At 32.3% G+C, this 20,126-nt stretch overlaps 2 protein-coding genes across 2 annotated transcripts; both read right to left on the bottom strand.

The window, feature by feature from the left end:
• Positions 1–938: 938 nt before the first annotated feature.
• On the bottom strand, positions 939–6,977 carry LOTGIDRAFT_157437 (hypothetical protein; the record flags this gene model as incomplete). Its single annotated transcript, XM_009049649.1, has 4 exons — positions 939–961; positions 1,347–1,454; positions 2,443–2,598; positions 6,911–6,977. 4 exons carry the CDS (start codon positions 6,975–6,977, stop codon positions 939–941), a joined length of 354 nt encoding a protein of 117 aa, XP_009047897.1.
• A 3,376-nt stretch (positions 6,978–10,353) lies between these two features.
• Positions 10,354–19,802, bottom strand: LOTGIDRAFT_157436 (hypothetical protein; the record flags this gene model as incomplete). The annotated part of the gene is made up of 4 exons (XM_009049648.1): positions 10,354–10,418; positions 14,710–14,926; positions 17,474–17,517; positions 19,685–19,802. The coding sequence occupies 4 exons, from the start codon at positions 19,800–19,802 to the stop codon at positions 10,354–10,356; spliced, it is 444 nt and encodes a 147-aa protein (XP_009047896.1).
• Positions 19,803–20,126: the final 324 nt, after the last annotated feature.

The following is a 20,126-nucleotide window of genomic DNA, read 5'->3' as shown; positions in this document are numbered from 1 at the left end:
GGACATCGAAATTGAGCAGGCTAATGCCTCTGTCCTGGCAAAATTTCCCTCATTGCAGACTGCATGGCAAGGTCATTATGTCTATTCTTCCAAACAATTATATTACATATTCGCTCTCAACAAACTTACAAATTTACATAAGTACATTTCAATGTTTTAATATAGTAAAACACTATTTTAACAGTGCAAATATTTTATTATTGTAAATTTTAACAATATCAAAGAGATATTTAAAGCTCATCTTCAAAAAAAGTTCATATTAATTTGATTGAACTCGACAAGTTCTGAGCTATAAATCAGAGCATTTTGTACTCCCATAATTTATACCTGTGACAATATGATTTATCATTGGTGTTTGAGAACTTAGTTTTTTTAAAAACATGAAGAGGCAAAACATGTAGTAAAGCGATCATTTATTATTGACACCAGTATGTTGATTGTTAGAAACATTTCAAATGTGTGTAAATGTGCAATGGCAACATGACCGATTTCATATTTGTTCAAAATCATATTCATTCATCAATTCAATTACATTCAAGGTGTTGGTGTAACTCTTTTATAATATAATATAATATCATACAAAACAATGTATGGTTCTTACATGGAAATAACACACACGCATATAATTCACCGCCATTTTGATTTCTACCTCGACTTAGCAAGTCGAATTTCTTACAAAGGCCTCATGGTTCAGCTAAGCCATTTTTTAGCCTTTAAATATTAGACCTTTTTCAAAATTTCACTTTTTAAGTCGAGACAGAGATTACATGTAAGATTCATTCGTAGTTTTGTATGATATAACATTTGATATTGTATTAAGAATTAGAGTGATCCCCCTTGAGAGAGCAGCAGAAGCCTAAGAATGTCAGACACTATTTCTAGAGTTATTTCATGCCTGGGTATGCTTAGCCTGTTTGCATTTGTTAATTTTTACTGTATCAAGTAGGCATCATATATAGGCCTATGATAAATAATTAATTTACATAGCTTATTATTAAGGCTTATCTTTTTTTTTACAGAGCAATTTATGCAAAAATCTACAGATTTTTCAAGGCAAATATCCAGATTTTCACCCGATCTCCAGATTTTTTTGCTGACCTGTACGCAGTGTATGTTATTAAAACCAAGGAGTTTTGACAAAGATGCTGGAACACTATACATACATTCTAATCTATTATAATTATATTATTATATATATATATTATATATTAATTATATTATAAATTATATATATTTTTCGGAATCATCAATTGTTGCCATATTCACCTCGCCCGAAGTCTTGACATATAGTAAAATATTCTAAAAACTTCCACTAACATAAAAGAATAAATCATAGACTCTCTTACCTATCTTTGGCAAATGATTAGTTTGTGGTATTTCTTCAACATCTTTTAAAACACCTTTTCTAATCAATTCATCACGACTTGTTCTCATAGATATTTTACGTTCTAAATCTAAAAATATCAATTCATATTATAGTTATAGGCTCAAGAAAGCAGGAAACTCAATGTTTTTACTGAAGGAATTCGACTTCTATTTTTCCTGAGTCTTCTCTTATTGCTGTTTTACCTATTTCCCTCTGAATGACATTGGTCTGTATCACTGGGGGAGGGAGATTGAAAAATCTGAAAAAGTTAGGATTGCACCTGAGACTTTCAGGATTTGAGTGTCACACTGGTTCCCATCAGGGTCTAAGCTAACCACCACTGCAGGCGAATAAAGGTGAGGGCAAACTAGCAGTCTTAGTCGGAGATTTTTGTTTTGACTCAAATCTTGAGTAAAATCTAGCGTGTGTCCAAGCTTTCACAACAAAATGATCGTGTCACTGACAGGATTTATATCAAACAAGTTTGATAATTGTCTCCGATAGCTTTATCGTCTGCAAGACAGACTGTCATCATCCAATCAGATTCCTTTTCCTTTCATTTGCATGCTCTGCACATTATTATCAACAAGGTGGAAAACGACCGACTGGAGATTTTTGTCTCCTCGTCTGCCTGTGCCAATTGTTGAAACTCAAGACAAGACTCTAATCTACGACAAAAGTCTCTGACCAAAACCCTTGTGTGCCCGCACCAGTCCTTTAGGTGTCAAGATAACCTGTCATTAGTTCAGGCAAGTGGAAGCAGACGGCCATTGACAACATTAAATATTGCACAAGAAGGGTGACAGATTTGAAATCACTAAAACTGATAAGTCCATCAAAATAGTTGATTCACCTATATTTCTAATCATAGATAATTCATATAAACTTTGTTCGAGGGGTGGTTATCGCATAGCCCATCAATGTTTTCAAGGAAACAAATTGATCATGGTATTTTGTGGTTGTTTATTGTTTTAATAAATCGATCAATTAATTAATTTTACCACCAAATCAATATGGATATATGAGTAGCTTATACCTTATTTACAATCTTGATAATTTGACACACTAGAACTTACCTACAGCTGTTTTTTCTATTTTCTCACTCTTTTTTTTTCGCTTCCATTTCCAAGGTTTAAATAATCTACCTAATGCTGAGAATTTGCTCTTTCTCTCTGGAGGGGGAGTATTCATACCCAGTGATCCTGTTTTCATATCACCATTTTTTCTACTGTCTAAAATAGAAAAAATTACAAAAAATCATCAAACGTGAAGGGTGTGCCAGTCTCACAAAAATAGGACTCAGTCGTGTCTCCATATGGCAAATGAATTATAATTTTTAATAATATTAAAAAATATTATTAAGTGAGTTTAGGATTTTCATTAAAGGCATTGTAAAAAGGTTTTCTAAATTTTTTATTTGTATCAGGGACACTGTTGCATCAATTTGCAGATTCCAATTTTCAATCAGATGTCTGTGGTTCCTACAATTTTATTAAAACTAAGCGTTTTATGACTTCACTATACACGAAATCCTTGTGTGATAAAGCATATTTTACACTTATTGACGTCATATATCTACAGATATTTACAGTTGTGAAAACAACAAATCTTCAGTTAATAAATAATAGCCTAAAATGGATCGTAATATTTGAAACAATTCAACTGAAACTGAATTCAAATGTTCATGAACAGGGGCAATAACTCTGCATCTAATAATTGTAGATGTTTAAACTTGCCCAATTATACAATTTAGTACAAGTACAGATACTATACTTTCATTTAGGTTAACATTTTACTAACATCTTTAACAAATATCTTAACAACTTGTTACATATATTAATCCAAAACAATACAACACTTAAAAAAATATCAACTCTTTGTGTGTAAGATAAGGAAATGATGGTTTATTTCAAACAAAAAGAATTGTTGAAACTATCATTAGTAGTAGGAGGGGAGAGAGAACCCAGCACCAGAAGTGTAATTTAAAAATCGTTAAGTCCAACAATGCCTTTGTAGGAAGTTTTTTTTTTGTGGATAATTTTAATCTTTTGGCACTTGCCTCTGCAGATAATAATTGAACTGATAATCTTCTGGGTTCAAAGTCCAGTCTCTGATGTTTTGATTTATTTATTCTAATAATATGATAAATAAATTGCATAAATAAATCTACTGGAAAGGTAGAGTAGCCTACATGACCTGACAATTTTACCATTCTGTACCTTTATTTGTAAGGGCGACACTTTCGTTTAAAGGGACAGGTGGGCTCTTTTTGGGGGTTGCTTTTAAACTTGATTATATAGTCTTCAGAAGTATTAGAAATATATGAAAATCACATAAGTCCTTTAAAAATACTTCAAACTAGGAATTTTACTCACTATTTCTTTATATGTCTTTTCTATTTATCACAGAGTATCTTAAATTGACGAGTCGTCATTTCAACATTCAGCCACAGATAATTCTTGATACATGGATTTAAAGGCTAATATTTCGACAGTGAGCTGTGAACACTATTACTGATTAGCTCAGCTAAAAAATTCCAGTTTCTTAGACTTAAGTATGAATTGTCAAAAATATCCCTATACAGGATCACATATAGTGTCATGACCCTTGTATCGTGATCATACCATGACTCTTGTATTGTGAAACATATCGTATCATACCGTGACACTTGAAACTATCGTATCGTGATTTGATAGACGATACCCAACACTAGTTTTAACCAATATGAAATAGATTATTTTATCAAATCTGCATTATTCATTTTTTTTACCGGCAAAAGAGATTGATTGTCTTTCAATTCACCCTCCAGCAGTTTATAAAACTCATTGTTTTATTTTGTTTTCATTTCAACTTTTCAAAAGTTTTCAATTTCCAAAATTTTTATTGTCATTGGAGGCCATGAAGATGGTATGTTTCTGACCCATTGATGTTCACAAGATGGTCTCATACATAGACAATAATAACATTACAGTTCCAGTTCTTATGTGATTCATTATAATAGCGTTCTCCATGGTGGCAAAAATTCCTTTACATCTGCTTGAGATATCCCACTTAGACTTAGAATTTTATAACCAACCTGCTATGAGCTAGATCACAAAACATCAACCAAATAAAATTTAACATTGGTCAACAATCTCATCTAAATTATACATGGAAAGAAAATACTACTTAAATATATGATAATACAGGTTAAAAAGTGACCAGTCAAAGTTCATGACAACTTTGACATATTAATGTCTTTTCATATTGACAAATATACGTCACAACATACCAATGTGTAGTATAAACTTATGTAGGTATATAAATTATCTTTAAGTTCAAGATATACTAAAGTATATTGAAATTTTTTAACGAAACGATCTTAGCCCTAGGATATCCTAAGTTCTTATCTTCTAACATTGATTCTAGGACATCCTAGCGCCAAGATCGTTTCGAGAATACGTGGCCTAGTGTCATGACTATACAACAGAATACCTCAGTACTGTAATCCAACAAATCCATTAAACTAAGTAATTTTGAAATATATAATTTCTGTGTTTCATGGGTATAAGATCTTACAAAGAGATTCTATTTCTTTTCACCTGGTAAGTCTTATCTGATGAATATATTATACTGGTACTCTTATTGACTAAGTGTGAGACTTTAAATTTGATACGTACATTCTTATCTTTTTTTAAGATAGAGTATTTAAGATATACCTTTGATTTTTGAATTGAAAAGTATTGAATTAACACCTATCAAAAGAAATTTGTCGTAAGCTTATATACCACATCAAAGTATAAAAAGAAATTGAAAATGCACCATAAGCAATGTACACAGTATAATTTGATATCAAGCAGGTTAACCATTCAAAATGAACATTTTCTTATGTAAGGGTTCGTCTGTCATGTTTTATTCATGAGATTTACCTAAAATACATGTTGACTGTAAATGACTTAAAGGAGCACCTTTAAGGAATTTTTTTCGCTTACATAATCAGTAATAGTATTCACAGCTCATCATCGAAATTGGAGTCTTCAAATCCATGTGTCCATAATTATTCATGTTTCAAAGTTAAAAATTCGACTTGAATTTTAATGAGACCATGCCATATATAGAAAACACATATATAGGAATAGACAGTGAAATTTCTATTTTAAGGTATATTTGAAGGGATTATACCAATTTCATTCATTTTAGTACTTCTTAAGACTTAAAGCACAATATAGCCTATAATATCAACTATGATACAGAATCCCGATACAGGATATATGTCAAGTAATGTCAATTCATTTCTATGATAAATTGATTGATCATTAGTGAGATAAATGCAATGGTAACCACACCCTACAATGCCCTTAATATCATTGTTGGTATTTATACATTGAAATGTGTTAATTGGTAACTGGTAACATTACTTAATAGCCATTTTAACCCAGTAATATCCTAGTTGGTGGTCTTCAACAATCATGTTCATTTCTGACAGACAATAAACATATCAATGATTTTCCGAAGGTACAAATACTTAATGAAAAGGGTCAGTAATACCTCCAAAAGAAGTGATACCAAATTAATTACCATCACTATAAGTGATTCACTAATAATCAACATAAATCTTTACTTTGTGGCCTGGGCTTTTATGAGACTCTGTGTAAGTGAAGTGAAGTGAAACCTTCAAATCAAAGTGTGTGAAGAATTATCCGCATTTGAAAATTAAAATGACAACTCATCTTTTCTTGAGAGTCAGACATATATAGAAAAGACATTTATAGAAATAGGAGAAAAAATTCCTTGTTTGAGATAATTTTGAAGGAATTACCGGTATGCGATTTTTGTACCTAGTACTTCTGAAGACTATTTACATATATTCTAGACTAAAATCAACCCCCAATCAATCCCTTTAAAGATAAGAATCCATTGAATGTAAACTTGACACTTGCCGTGACCACAAATTTAATATAGGACTGGCACTTAATCTTTAAGTAAACTCAGTGTACATACATGATTGGCACTTAATCATGTTGTGATGTTGACACTTCAAATTTTTGTGTGAACATAAGTTAAATATAAGCAAAGCACTTCGCCTTTTTTTGTGAACACATGTAAAATATAAGATAGGCACTTCATCTGGCAGTGAACACAAACAATATTCATAATACTGGTCTTCATCTAGCAGTGAACTCAAGTTAGATATAAAATACAGGCACTTCAATTAGCAGTGAACACAAGTTAGATAATTATAATATTGACACTTTGTCTTGTAATGAACATAAAGTTAATAAAGTTGAAGGCAAGTTTGGCAAATCATCTCGGAGTGAAATGAAAGATAGGCACTCCATCTTGCAGTGAGCACAAGCTTTTAACTTTATCTTGTACTACAGACAAATTACATTAAAGAGAAGCTGAACCAAACACATGAATGAACTCATCATTGAAACTTTACTAACATAAGAAAAACCCTAATTTGTACATCTGAAGGTAACAAGTTAATAAACAAAAGGTAAATAGGCATTCTGCCAACCATATTGCTCACTTAGGGAATATATATGACATAAATTTTCTTACCTATATCGAGTTCTTTCACCGATTTTAAAATGACGGAACCAGAGACATTTTTCGCTACCTCCGTCATAATAACAATCAATCAGGCTAATCACAAAAACACATCAAGCAAACAGCCATTTTAATTAGCTGGCTGACATTTTTCTCCGACTTTAAGACAACAAGACAGAATTCTTACTTCAATTTAACTCATGTTTACTTAATACCAAAGGGTTCGGTCAAACGACTTTATGAAAAAAATAAGACCTCTTCTAACGAAACAAGGTATACCAGTAAAAGGAGTGAGACTAGATCTATTCTTAAACATTTATATTATATTATATACCCACGTAGGTATTTGTTATAGTCACTATACACACTTGATGAAATGAAATGCTAGGATTGGATACACTCTTACTGTACTTACAGTAATAAATGTTACCCCAGCTAGCCTCATAATTTATTTATATTACATTTTCATTCATAAAGCATACCTGTATTTGTCACAATACATTCTAATCTATCATTTAATATTCAACAGAAACTAGTCACAATAAGAAAGGTGTATTTTCTCACTTTGAAACTGTATACAACACAGCCATAAGGAAATGATATGCTATTTTTAAAAATATGCTAAAGATATGAATACAGTTATCATAGCTCTGTGACAATTTATATGTCAATGTACTCTTTGAACTATTTTATCATCTTTGACACAATGTATTTATAAAATTTCATTGAAGTGTTAAAATTTAAAAATCAAAAATATAAAAATAATAACTACTACTTTGCCTCAAAATACCTCCACATTCAGAAATCTAAAGTCAGTAGGTTAATCCTGTTGTTTTGAAAAAAATGTTCTTAATTGCACAGTTAATGGCGTTCATGGTCCTACCTCATTTGACTTCATTTGAGATAATCACAGATGAGCAGATATTAGTGCAAAAACATGTCTCCTTTTTTGGAGCAGAAAATTAAAAGCCCCTTTTACACCAAACAGCTATAAAGCTTTCAGTTCTTGGTGTGCCCATTTACATTACACTCAATCAAGTGGTCTGAGAATGGTTCTTCAGTTGTAGTGTAAATGTAGTGCAGTGTTCTCAGCACAGTTATCTGTGGAACTCTTCTTAAAGAAGTTCAAATTAACCCTTGTAGTCACCGTGATGTAATCCACAACAATTTCACTGATAAATGACTAAATTCCACGGGAAGGGTGAGGGTCGCACACAGTTACCAATTACATATCACTACTTTATTGAATCCATTTTGAGAACCATTCCGAGACCACCTCAGCAGATTTGGACAGAATTGGTTTTAAGAGCGTTCGCCTGTTTACATTACACAAAATTCACCTGTTCCATTCTGAGTAATGTAAAAGGGGTTTAAACAAGGTTCTACGATTGAAAATTGAAAAAAAATGTGCCATCACTGCATAGGGTATTGGATTCCACCAGACTGTTTAAGAGCAGAAAAAAAGAATGTAATACTCCATTCAATTTCATGTGATCAATAAAACTAATACGATTATGAATAAAGGGAAATAACTCTATTTAACCAGAACAATACTATTGAGTGACATTTTACTTTACCTGTCATAATTATATTGATGGATGACATTCATGGCTTTTGTCCATGATGTTGATAAAAAAATAATTTCATATTTTCATAATGACCTCAATAACTGAATCTTGAAGGACTTAAAGGGATTGTAAAGAGGTTTTCTAAAAAAAAATTTTATGTGTATTGATGATACTGTTTGCATCAATCTGATCCTTTCGACTTTCATATCAGACGTGTTGGTAAAATTCCATAAAAAAATAAGTGCTTGATGTGGTGGCTAATCGCAAAATACGCCTTCGCGATTAGTGACATCATCAGACTCTTATTTTTATAGAATTACAGGAACCACAGACGTCTGACTGAAAATTGGAATGGTTAAAATTGATGCTATCAGTGTCTCCGATACACATACAAATTTTTAGAAAACCTCTTTACAATCCCTTTAATAACTGAGACTAAGTACAAGCTTATCTTTGAATGTAGACCAAACTGCTACAAAGAATATCTACCACCCATAAAAAGGTCAAAATTAATTAATTTTTAAGAAAATGAAGATAGTCCTGACTTGATGTATTCATAGTGGATATGAGTTATTTAATCTGAAACCAACACTTTTATAGTTGATAGTCAAAATGTCCAGAATTTGAAAGGAAGTGTGAAAAGGAATAAAATGGAGCTGTACACTTATTTTTAATTTATTTGACCCCAAATAAAGCTTTTTGTCTGGATGTCACAAAGTTAATCCTTTTTTTTTTGTGACCTAGGCCAGTGCTTTTTTGATCCTATGCTCTCATCACCATCTAAGACTTAGATCTAGGGCTGTGGATGCATTGGACATATTATTTTTGGTTCAGAAGTAGAATTTGATTGCACTCTTTACAAGATTGTGAAATAATTAGACCAATGAAAAGCAGAAGGTTGTAACACTAGCATGATTACCATGTATCTTAGAGACTAGACCGTAACATCTGCCTCTATTCCAGCCTCTGATCAAGCTATTTTGAAAGTTGGTGTAAACGCATCTAAAGGCGAAGTTTTTTTTAACCTATTTAGAAGCCTCAGATCCGCCAAACCTAGATATATTCAGAAATGGATAATTTTGTAGTTCAGACATACCATTTTTTGACTACACAAGCAAATATCTATCAGAGGCCAGATTGAGTTAGATAATTCGGAATACTAAGTGACCAGTGAACCGTGGATCTAAGCTACTTCTTATTTGGTCATTTTGTTTGCAACCCACTACTTTTACTAATCAATTGGCCAAGTGAAAATGGACTAACATCTGACAATATAATGAAGTGTATTATTGGGTTATGTAAATGACATAATCTACCTATAGAACATGATAGTTATAATTTATTTGGTAAGGTCTGGTCACAATACTATATAGTCATAATTAACTTCTAGCTGGAGGGCAGATTTACTAATAAATCACTCTATAGTATCTACTGTTATAGGTATTTGACTAACTAGTTACCTATACAATGTCATTTTTATACAAACTTCAATTTTTCAAATAGGCCAATAATTTACATTAGGGCTACTTAACTGTTTAAAGTGGCATTCTGCTCTTTTTGTAAAACATTTTCATTATCAAAAACATCGTAAATTATACCTGAAAATATTTCTAAAGTATGCTATTTATATCTATGTATCAACTTGATTAAACTGAATTTGTTTTAAAAGGGTTAATTAAAAACGAGAGTACTAATTGTTAATTAAGCAATTTGACCTAGTTTTGGCTTTATAATGGCTCGTTATATTTGGTTGAAAACGTAGAAGACAATTTTTTCTACGATTACGTGTTTATTTTACATAAATCTATACGGTAGCTTGCAAAAAGCATAACAAACTTTAAAAGGTTATGTATAGTTGCGACGTTAAAAAAAAATGGCTGGATTTTTTTAGTTAAAACTTTCAGATTTTGGTTCATAGTTTTCACGATTTTGAGCCAAAAAAAATTTTCTACCTACAAAAAAGTGGAATGTCCCTTTAAAGGAATTCAATAGAAACACCAATTAATCAAATAGTTTGCTGAATTTGATGCTGAAAAATAGGGAAACCCATCTTTAAAAAAACATTAAAAATACAATTATGTTATCAATTCAAATCTAAATCGTGCTTTGTTGAATATCCTTTTTAAACTTCATTGACAAAAACTATTGCTTCTTTTATACTGAATTTACATAATAGATATATCTAGTATAAGCTTATATTAGTAGATATATTTAGTAGAGAGTGACATCAGGTGTTCTGGATATCAATTGTTACATCATTGTGAATTTATTGATGACTAAACATGGGCGTTGTAATCTAATCTACATCAGATCAAAGTGGGACTTCCCCCTTTTCATTAAGAATAAGAGTAAGCTTATTGATCTTGGTATACCGCTCATTACTGCTATAACATGAGCATTCAATGGCGCTTTACAAACATATATATATCTACATTAGTCAATATCTATACACACAAACAGGTGGTATTAGTAAAGGTTCTTTCAAAAAGAGGTGTTTTAAAGTATTCCATAACCGTGGTCCTGCTACACAGAATGACCTGTCCACAATTGTTTTATATTTTGTTGTTGGTATTGGTACAGATTTTAATACTGTATGTAGAAGATCTTGATATCTAAATTTAAGAGATCAGATAGATATTTTGGAGTCAGATTAACAGACCTTAAAGATTTAACATGCATGCATAATAGATAGAGAATTACCTTTAACTCAAGTCAATAATGTATGCTATTTTATTACTGTTTACAAACTGTATAATTTATGATAAAACAAATAGTAGATGACAATATCAACATAGACTATATTAGTATATCTCATAGTGTTGAAACTGTTAATCAGTTAACCAATTTCGGGTAGTACTTCACGGTTAACCAGGTCTGATTTGAGATAATCGGTTAACCGTCAATTTTATAAGAAGTAAAAAAAAGAGCAAGTTTTATTTATTATTTTATTTTATTATTTTTATTATTTCAATTTATTACACTACTGGTATAAAAAAAACCTTTGATCTTTTAGAGACTGTAGCAATGAGTGACAGTGACGCCAGTCCGTCTGAACTCTGTCATAATCTTCAATGGGTTGTTTGGTATCTGTCGATTTGTAGGACAATTCAATTCACGGGGAACTAGCCAAAATCTTCCTGGGTACTCATTTACACTTACTCTAGTTAAGTTAACGGTGAGTTACCGCCGCAAATGCGGTTTTTGACTCCTTTTATAATCTTTAGTAATTAACCGGGATTAATCGGGTAAGAAACAATTATTGTCGACGATTAAAATACATACTGTACAAAGCTAGCTCTGTTGTAAAGTAACAAATATTGTGGCACCTGTCATTATCTGCAGATTTCAATGAAACTTGATGATAAAGTGATACTTTTCCTCCATTGCAACATATTGTTCTATGTATCAGCTCACCAGGGAATTCAAAGGCACTGGCTGCCACATCAGAATTTGACTTCAAAATAATTTAAAGCTATTAATACCATACAACAATCAGTAATATCTACACATGAGAATATTAGTAACAGTCTGGAAATGACAACGGTCTAAAGTTTTCAAATTTTGTTTTTATTGTTCGTCAACCACAAGTCTCTAGTCACAAAGGTTCTTATGTGATAAAGGAGATTTTATGATTAGTGACGTCATCCACTTAGTTTTAGTGGAAGTGCAGGAACCACAGACGTTGGATTGAAAATTTGAAAGGTGGAAATCAGTGTCCCCGCCCGATACACATTTAAGTTTAAGAAACCCCTTGTAAATGAAGGGAGTCCAAAGAGTAAATGAAATGAAATGAATGGAGTTTTACGTCCTACTTTTCTGCACCATGTGGGCTAATGAAGACGGGCAACGCCATGCAGGGTGCGAAGAGGGAAATTTGCCAGGACAGCGGCATTAGCCTGCTCTTTTTCGATTTCCAACTGACGAGGGATCTTTAACATGCACAGCCTGTAGCACACGGGGCCTCAGTTTATTGTCCCATCCGAACGATTAGACGCTTTTTCCATGTCAGCCCCTCGTACCTGCATCACTGACAGGGGGAAACTGGGTTGAAAACTCCGAAGGTATTATCTTGACCTATGCCGGGATTGAACCCTGGACCTTCAGGTTAGCTAGCAAGCGCCTAACTCACTGAGCCACCGCGACTCCCTACCAAAGAGTAGGCCATTTCACGATGACAATTGAATGTCTCTGTTATTTTAGCAGAATTGCAGTGGACTATTATGAAATACTTCAGACAGGCTTCACACAGCAAGTAAAAGGTTTGATCAATGTACTGCTGATTTTAAGGCATGAGAGAACGATTTAACAAAGTTTTGTGTATTTGTGTCTAATCCTTTTGTTAATGGGTATGGGTGAAATGGGAATTAAAGGAAAGGGGCAAAAAAGGGAAGGAGAAAAGTAGGAAAAGTGGTAAACAGGGATGGAGGTGGAATGAGACAAAGGGCAAAACAAAAAAGTGACAGAAGTTGAATGGGAATAGCTTATGGTTGAATTAGGAAGCATTTGGAGATAAACCATAAAAAAATTGTCTAATGTTTTAAAGCTTAATAGTTGATTCACTGACTGTTAATTAAAACCTAAATCATGTATCAGTTGAAATGACACACCTGGTAGTAAACTGTAGAATTTAACAACTCAAATGTCATTGCAACAGACTTTTTTTTTTATCTCTTTAGCAAACAGAGTTAGAAACTCCTGACTATACATTACATATATCATTATCTACATCATGATAACAATGAAACAACCAAATGGTAGTTTTATTATTTAACTAGCCTATATTACGGTCTGAATTTTTGTCAAAACATGTATGTCATTGTTAAAGATCATAAAAGATACATTAGCTTCATGTCATACTATCATAATAACATTTTACTTGAAATTCTAAAAAAACTGAATGGGATATTATGAATGAACATTTTCAAATAGGGAATAAATTTCAAAGAGTAAAAGTGAAAACAAAGAGTTGACTGTAATTTGAGCAGCCTTGAGCCAGTGCATGAGCCTCTCAGGAACACAAGCTAATTTTTTTTTCTGTACATCCACATCAACTATTTATACCATATTTAAGCTTATCTCATTTCTCTATTGTCTTATTGCCATCTCATTTTTGCAAAGGGCATCCAACTTTAAACACGATAACTAATGCCTCAATACATTTTAAAACTAATGTATTGGTCTCTTTCTTGTATTCCCCTTAAACATTTAATTGTTTTGGTATAATGGAGCTGGGAAAGGGGGGGGGTGGGGGGGGCTAAAGTTTGATAACCACAATTGATTTCTGATTGAAACAAACAGCACCAGATAAAAATTCACATTTTCCTTTGTCAATGGGGGTTGAAAAGTATAATGAGAAACTGATAAGAGCCAATTGATCATGGCAAGCATTTCTTGACACTAATTGTCTTAGTCATTCCAGACATGTGTCCATCAAAATGCATCAAAATGGATGTAACTTTTTGACTGCTTCTGTTCAGAAATTTGTATTTTCGACCTCTACAGTCAGAGTAGGTATCTTGGCAAGATGGGAGAGCAGTGCAGTAGGTAGAGAAGCACTTGGCAAGAATACATAGTGCCATTGCTTGTTGGATAATTCAGGATAATTATTAGGACTCTATTCATTCAAGGAAATGAATGGAGTTTTACGTCCTACTTTTCTGCACCAAGTGGGCTAAATAGGATGAGCAATGCAAAGCAGGGTGCAATGAAGGAAATTTTGCCAGAACAGCGGCATTAGTCTGCTCTTTTTCAACTTCCAACTGTCGAGGGATCTAGATATGAAGAATACAAAACTGGCTTTTGTTCAAAAATTCAATAGATGATAACAATTTCATCCTATTGTCGATATCCTATCTGACCAATTAATATCTCTCTCTCTCTATATATATAGGAGTAATTGACATCTCCATTGTTAAACCCCTCAGGGTTTCAAACACCTTCCATATTTAACTATTACAGTTCAACTATATAGCTAGCAGCTATTCTAGTACTACAATATAAACAGGGCATATTGAATGGAATTCTATAGCAACAAAAGACAAATCAATAATTACAGGTTTTCACTTAAACTAAAGCAAAAGTATATGTTGTCACACATTGTCAATTCTGGTCACGATCAATTTTTGACTGAACATAGAGTGTTTAGGTCAGTATTAAAATTTCAAATAAATCTGATCTGAACCAGTTTGTCCACTTCTCTGCCCTACTTCAAGGCCATCAATTTGAATTTAAGAAAAATCTCACCTGTAATTTTACGTCTGCGTATTCTAGCCATGAAGTTGTAAACACTTCGAGATCGAGGAGTTGTCGGACTGTTTGGACTAACATGATTACTAATGATATTTGTATCATTAGGTGTTCCACAAGCTCCACTCTCCTGAGGCTCTGGAGCACTAGCCTCAGGAACTGGGCTGGGGGTGAGTGGAGGTTCTTCCAGTCTACTATTTAAAGTGAAATAATCCTAGAAATATTGTTAGTCAGTGTCCATTCACATTAATACACCTTATCTCTGTCTGTACACACTAGTATATTTAACTATCAAACCTTATACTGTTATGTCAATGGATGTGGTTGGTTGATCTAGGTCATGTGACTAGTGAAAGCTGTAGGATGCTACAAGTAACAGATAGCTTGATCAACACAGTATGAAATTCTAAAGTGGTCAACTTGAAACTTCAACTCTTAATTCAATACAAACGAGTGTCTTCCTTTTACATGAATGGAGTGACAAATTACTTGTAAAAATAGCCAATGACATATACGACTGAAGAGTGAATGTAAATAATTGGTAAAGATACAAGGTAAGTTATAGTACCGGTACTTGATACAAGTTGTGTATGAATGCTATGTAGCCCATGTAAGTCTATGTAGAGCTTAAAGGAGCACCTTCACTATCCATTCGACCAATTATACCTTAGTTTCAGAAACAGGAATTTATTTTAGCTTACATAATCAGTAATAGTGTTCACAGCTCATAGTCTAAATTTTAGACTTCAAATCCATGTGTATCCATAATTATTCAAGAATTTTAGTGAGACTATGCCATTATATAGAAAACACATATATAGGAATAGACAGTGAAAATTCTAATTTGAGGTATATTTGAAGGGATTGTGCGATTTTCGTGTGTTTTAGTACTTCTTAAGACTAAAGCACAATAAAGACCCGAAAAATGCTGACTGTTCCCCTTTAAAGAAAGATCTATTGTGTACCTTTGCCTGTATTAATTTATCTATAAGAGAATCTGATATTTTAATATAGCTGTCTAGAATTACCTGAGGGGTCATGACCAGGTAAATAAAAGTATGATATTATCATAGATAGTAAGCTCCACTTATGGTTTACGAAACATTCCTTTTCATTTAATTGCTTTCAAATTTTATGAATTAAATATTTTTTGAATTAGAATATCAAGTTCAAAATGGTAACAATTTTAGTTTGCCTTGATAAAAATATGATGTTTCGAAAGTACTTCCCTTCAATAAGTAAAATCACCAAAAAATAAATGAACATGCAAAGTTACACAAATATAAACTATTTGGAAGTTGCTTTAATGTACATGAAAATAATCATTAAGAATGTAGGTCAGGGTTTACTTAGAACTTTTTGACACTGCTGAATATTTAGACCAAAATATCTGCCTCTCTGCAGGTGCGGAAAATTCCCATAAAAAGTCAAATGTCAACTAATCCAAGATTTCATCAATAATTATAACAGATGTGTATTGGTAGATGACGTCAGCTTATTTATGTTTGAAACAATATTTCAGCAAGTCCACATTTGCAGAAATATTGTCAAATGCATTCATCCTTTAACTATGATACTCAATGTATATTCCAATTTTCTACCATTTAAAAGAATCAAAGTAAGTACAATTGTAAGTCCCACTTACTTCAGTTTTAGCTAATATAAGTACATGCATCAGCATGTACTTTAGTTTATGTGTATCAGGGACACTGATAGCATCAATTTGCACAATTCCAATTTTCAATCAGGCTTATCTGGTTTCTGCAATTGGAACTGTGCAAAATGATGTTATCAGTGTGTCCTCGATAGATTTAAAAAATTTAAAAACCTCTTCACAATCCCTTTAACATCCTATTTTAAAAGTCTACCAATCAAAGGGGAGTAACTCCAAAAATTCACATCACAATTTTGTACTTTCTCAAGGTCTTTTTTCTCAGATTGGATACATTTCAGGCATATATTAATTTCTCTCCAAATGTTGGCAGCTACAAAACTTTGTGGTGGTCTATTAGATAAATTAAATAAATAGAATCAAGAGTTCTTTAGCTAAAATTGACAGTCAAACCTCTATTTTATTTCAGCAAGTGTCAAATTAGTTTCCAGCCTTCTTTACTATTTGGAAGTTTACAATGACATACCAAGCACTTTGCACCACATCAATGCAGAGAATAACAATTTTCGGCCATATTTTATAGAACAAGTTTCGAATAGGAAGAACAAACATGAGAACATCCTGCTTGTCACTCCCTATTTCCTGAGAAATAAACTGAAATTGGCTCGGATGTCCTTGCTACATTTCTCCTCCACTATTTAGCTTGGAGTATAGTTGAATAATGTGAAACAAAATAGTACAAAAATAATACTTAGGAAAGAATAGAAACCCACAAATTCATATCCTCTTTATTATCCATGAGATGTTGAGAACAAATGCACAAACATTAGGTGGCAGTGAAAGAAATAATATGACATCATAAATAATAAACCAACTACAGATTTATTGGATTCTTGAGCATATACAACAATTCCATTATATCTGATCATCTCATGTTAATGTTTGTTTCAGATATAAATATCCATCAAGAAGTGGTTAACTTTCTAATTTAGAATTTGTTGCATGAGAAAACAAACACGAAAACTACTATTTCCAAGCCATACTTGTATTTAATTGACATTAAAAATACTCAAATCATATAAGCCTATGGATCAATGGCCTATTGAATTCATATGTCAAATATCAAGTTTTAAAAAAATATTAACTTACTGTCTTCATATCAATAGCCAGAAATAGGTTGATATAGACCTTAACTTCAAAATATCATTCCAAATATAAGAACAAGTTATATACTGTCTCCATTTTGACATCAATTTTCACAGCCAACTGTCAAGCAACAGTGAAATCATCCTGTCAACTTAAAGGATATATCCCATTCTATCAACAAATTATCCATGTCAAACTTCATTGAAATTACTAATATATCAGACAGAAACATTGAGCTTTAAAAACAATGCTTGTGCTTTAAGAGTTCAATGATGAATATGATCAATTTTAACCACCTAATTCTTGTACGTCAACAGTAGAATTGCATGTACTTTATTTTATGCATGTATACAGTTGCTATGCAAATACATATACCTGCACAATAATTACTGTTATTATTACTTGACCTTGAATTACTTCAAAACAAGGTGATTTCCATAAAATTTACATTCTCTAACAATATTTTAGCTTATTTTTCTAGGCATAAAAAATAACAATTATACCAAACAGCAAGTTGCATGAAAATCATCCACTGTTTAATACCAAGTTTAAACTGGAAGTCAGACTTTAACAAGTCTATATATAGACACCATATGTTACATTAGTTTATTATATATATTGATATCCTTCTCTATGAATAATATAATAATTGCTATAAAATGGCGGTATATACATCTACTAAACATAAAACAAATGTCATTTCAAATTCCATTTGTTGTCTTCAGATAACTAAGCTTCATGTATAATGATCATTGCATTTGAAAAATTTAGTCTGAGAAATCCATCTGAAAGCAATCATTTCATATTTCAAACTGGAAAATTTTTGTAGCAAATGTGTTCAGTTAACACAATAAAAGCTAATTTATACAAATTTAAATATGACTATAACATAATCAATATTAATTACATATACCATAACTATATACAATTATAGTTTAAGAGGGTGTTCAAGTGTTAACAAAAAATCCAGAATAATCCTACCTACCAATGAGCACAATTCTTACAGTTTTGATCACAGTGTTACACATTATCATTTTTCATTTTAGTCAAAAATAAGACAAAAACAATCATATTTTCGAAGATAACAACATAGGTTCTAATATCTTCAGGTAGCAGAAACAATTGTATATATTTCCACATGAAGTACTTAAACAGTAAGTATGGAATAAGCATATAACCACCTGAAATTTAGACTTCAAATCTTATTTTTCATACTAGGTCTGTTTTAAAGTGTCCAATACCTTGGTATACATATAGATTGGGTTCCTTCAAAACCTTAACATTTAGCTTAAAATATTATATCGACTTAAAAATTCAAATACCAGTACTAAAATTTGATTTTATGTCTTAGTGAGCATTGGACTTGAAAAATTACTTTGAAGCCTTGTCAGTCTTCATGAATACTAGTGTAAGTCAAACATTGGAATTCATCTTTGTTTTGACACAGGCTTGTCTTTCATTCGGGCCTTTCTTTGAGAGCAGGCTGTAGAAAAGACATTAGAGTCATTTCCTTTTCATGTCTAACAATGATTGCCATTAGTTCCAATCTCAGTTGACATGTGAAAGTCCAGTGACCTGTAAGGAGACATAATTCCAGTCAACCTGTAGGCCTATATAGGTACGGATAATCAGATAATCCGGGCAAAAATTCCATGAGGATGTAAAATAGAGGAAATCACTAAGGGTGGAATAGGTGGAAAACCACTGTATGCCATTTAAGGCTTATTTGGATTTTGATGCAAAGGAAATTTTGCCAGGGCAGTGGCATTGAACTAATCTCTATGAAGGAGCTATGAAATTCACAGTATGTGCCTCACAATGGATCAAATTTAGGAAATCATTTCTTTCTTAGATGCCAACACCTCCAACCCGCATCACTGAAGTTGACTACTGGAAACATTGTGATGTATACTTATATATATATAATAAAACTTATAATAAGCTTATCCTAATGTCTTGTTGTTTCCAATCCATGACATAATATTAATAGCTTGTTGTACATATTGCTGTTGCCCACTTTTATAGGCTTGGCACCAAAATTTAATATTCATTTTGTATTCACTATTGTATATTTTGTATAAAAGTGGTTAGACTATACCCAGTACTATAATAATAAAGGTATAGGGCCTATACAATTTTACAAAACATTTGGGCGTGTCCGTTTATTTACATAAAATAAACAAGGGATTGTTCATCAAATGAATGAATAATTACCTGGTCTGTCTAAGGTTAATGTATTCAAAACGTCTTTTGAAAGTGGGGGATCACTGTTACTTCTCTGTCGCTGATAAATTGGCTTTTCATTCGGAGTCGAATCTGTTTTGGTGGCCATAACGAGATGAGAATTAGATGCACTTCCGGTTTAAGGCTAGTCTCAAATTTTAGAATCAAAGTATTTCGTACTCTAAAACTTATTTGTTTGCATTTGAATTTTCCGCAAAAATTGTTATCAGTGAGCGAATACAGGTGACACGGTAGCTCATTGTTACCACGGACCATGAAAGCTATTCTATTTTTAGCTTATCTTTTGTGTATTTGCTTTATAATCTTGTGACATGGTGTCTGCAATATGCCATCACTCCTCTCCAAATAGAAATTATAGCCGACATACCAAACTGAAGTTCATTTACCATGTGAATCTTTGTGTATAGTAGCA

Source organism: Lottia gigantea (genome assembly GCF_000327385.1).
Source record: "Lottia gigantea unplaced genomic scaffold LOTGIsca_14, whole genome shotgun sequence".
Taxonomy (NCBI): Eukaryota; Metazoa; Mollusca; class Gastropoda; family Lottiidae; genus Lottia; species Lottia gigantea.
The sequence above is the reverse complement of the archived record's forward strand: the minus strand, read 5'-3'. Positions and strand labels throughout refer to the sequence as shown.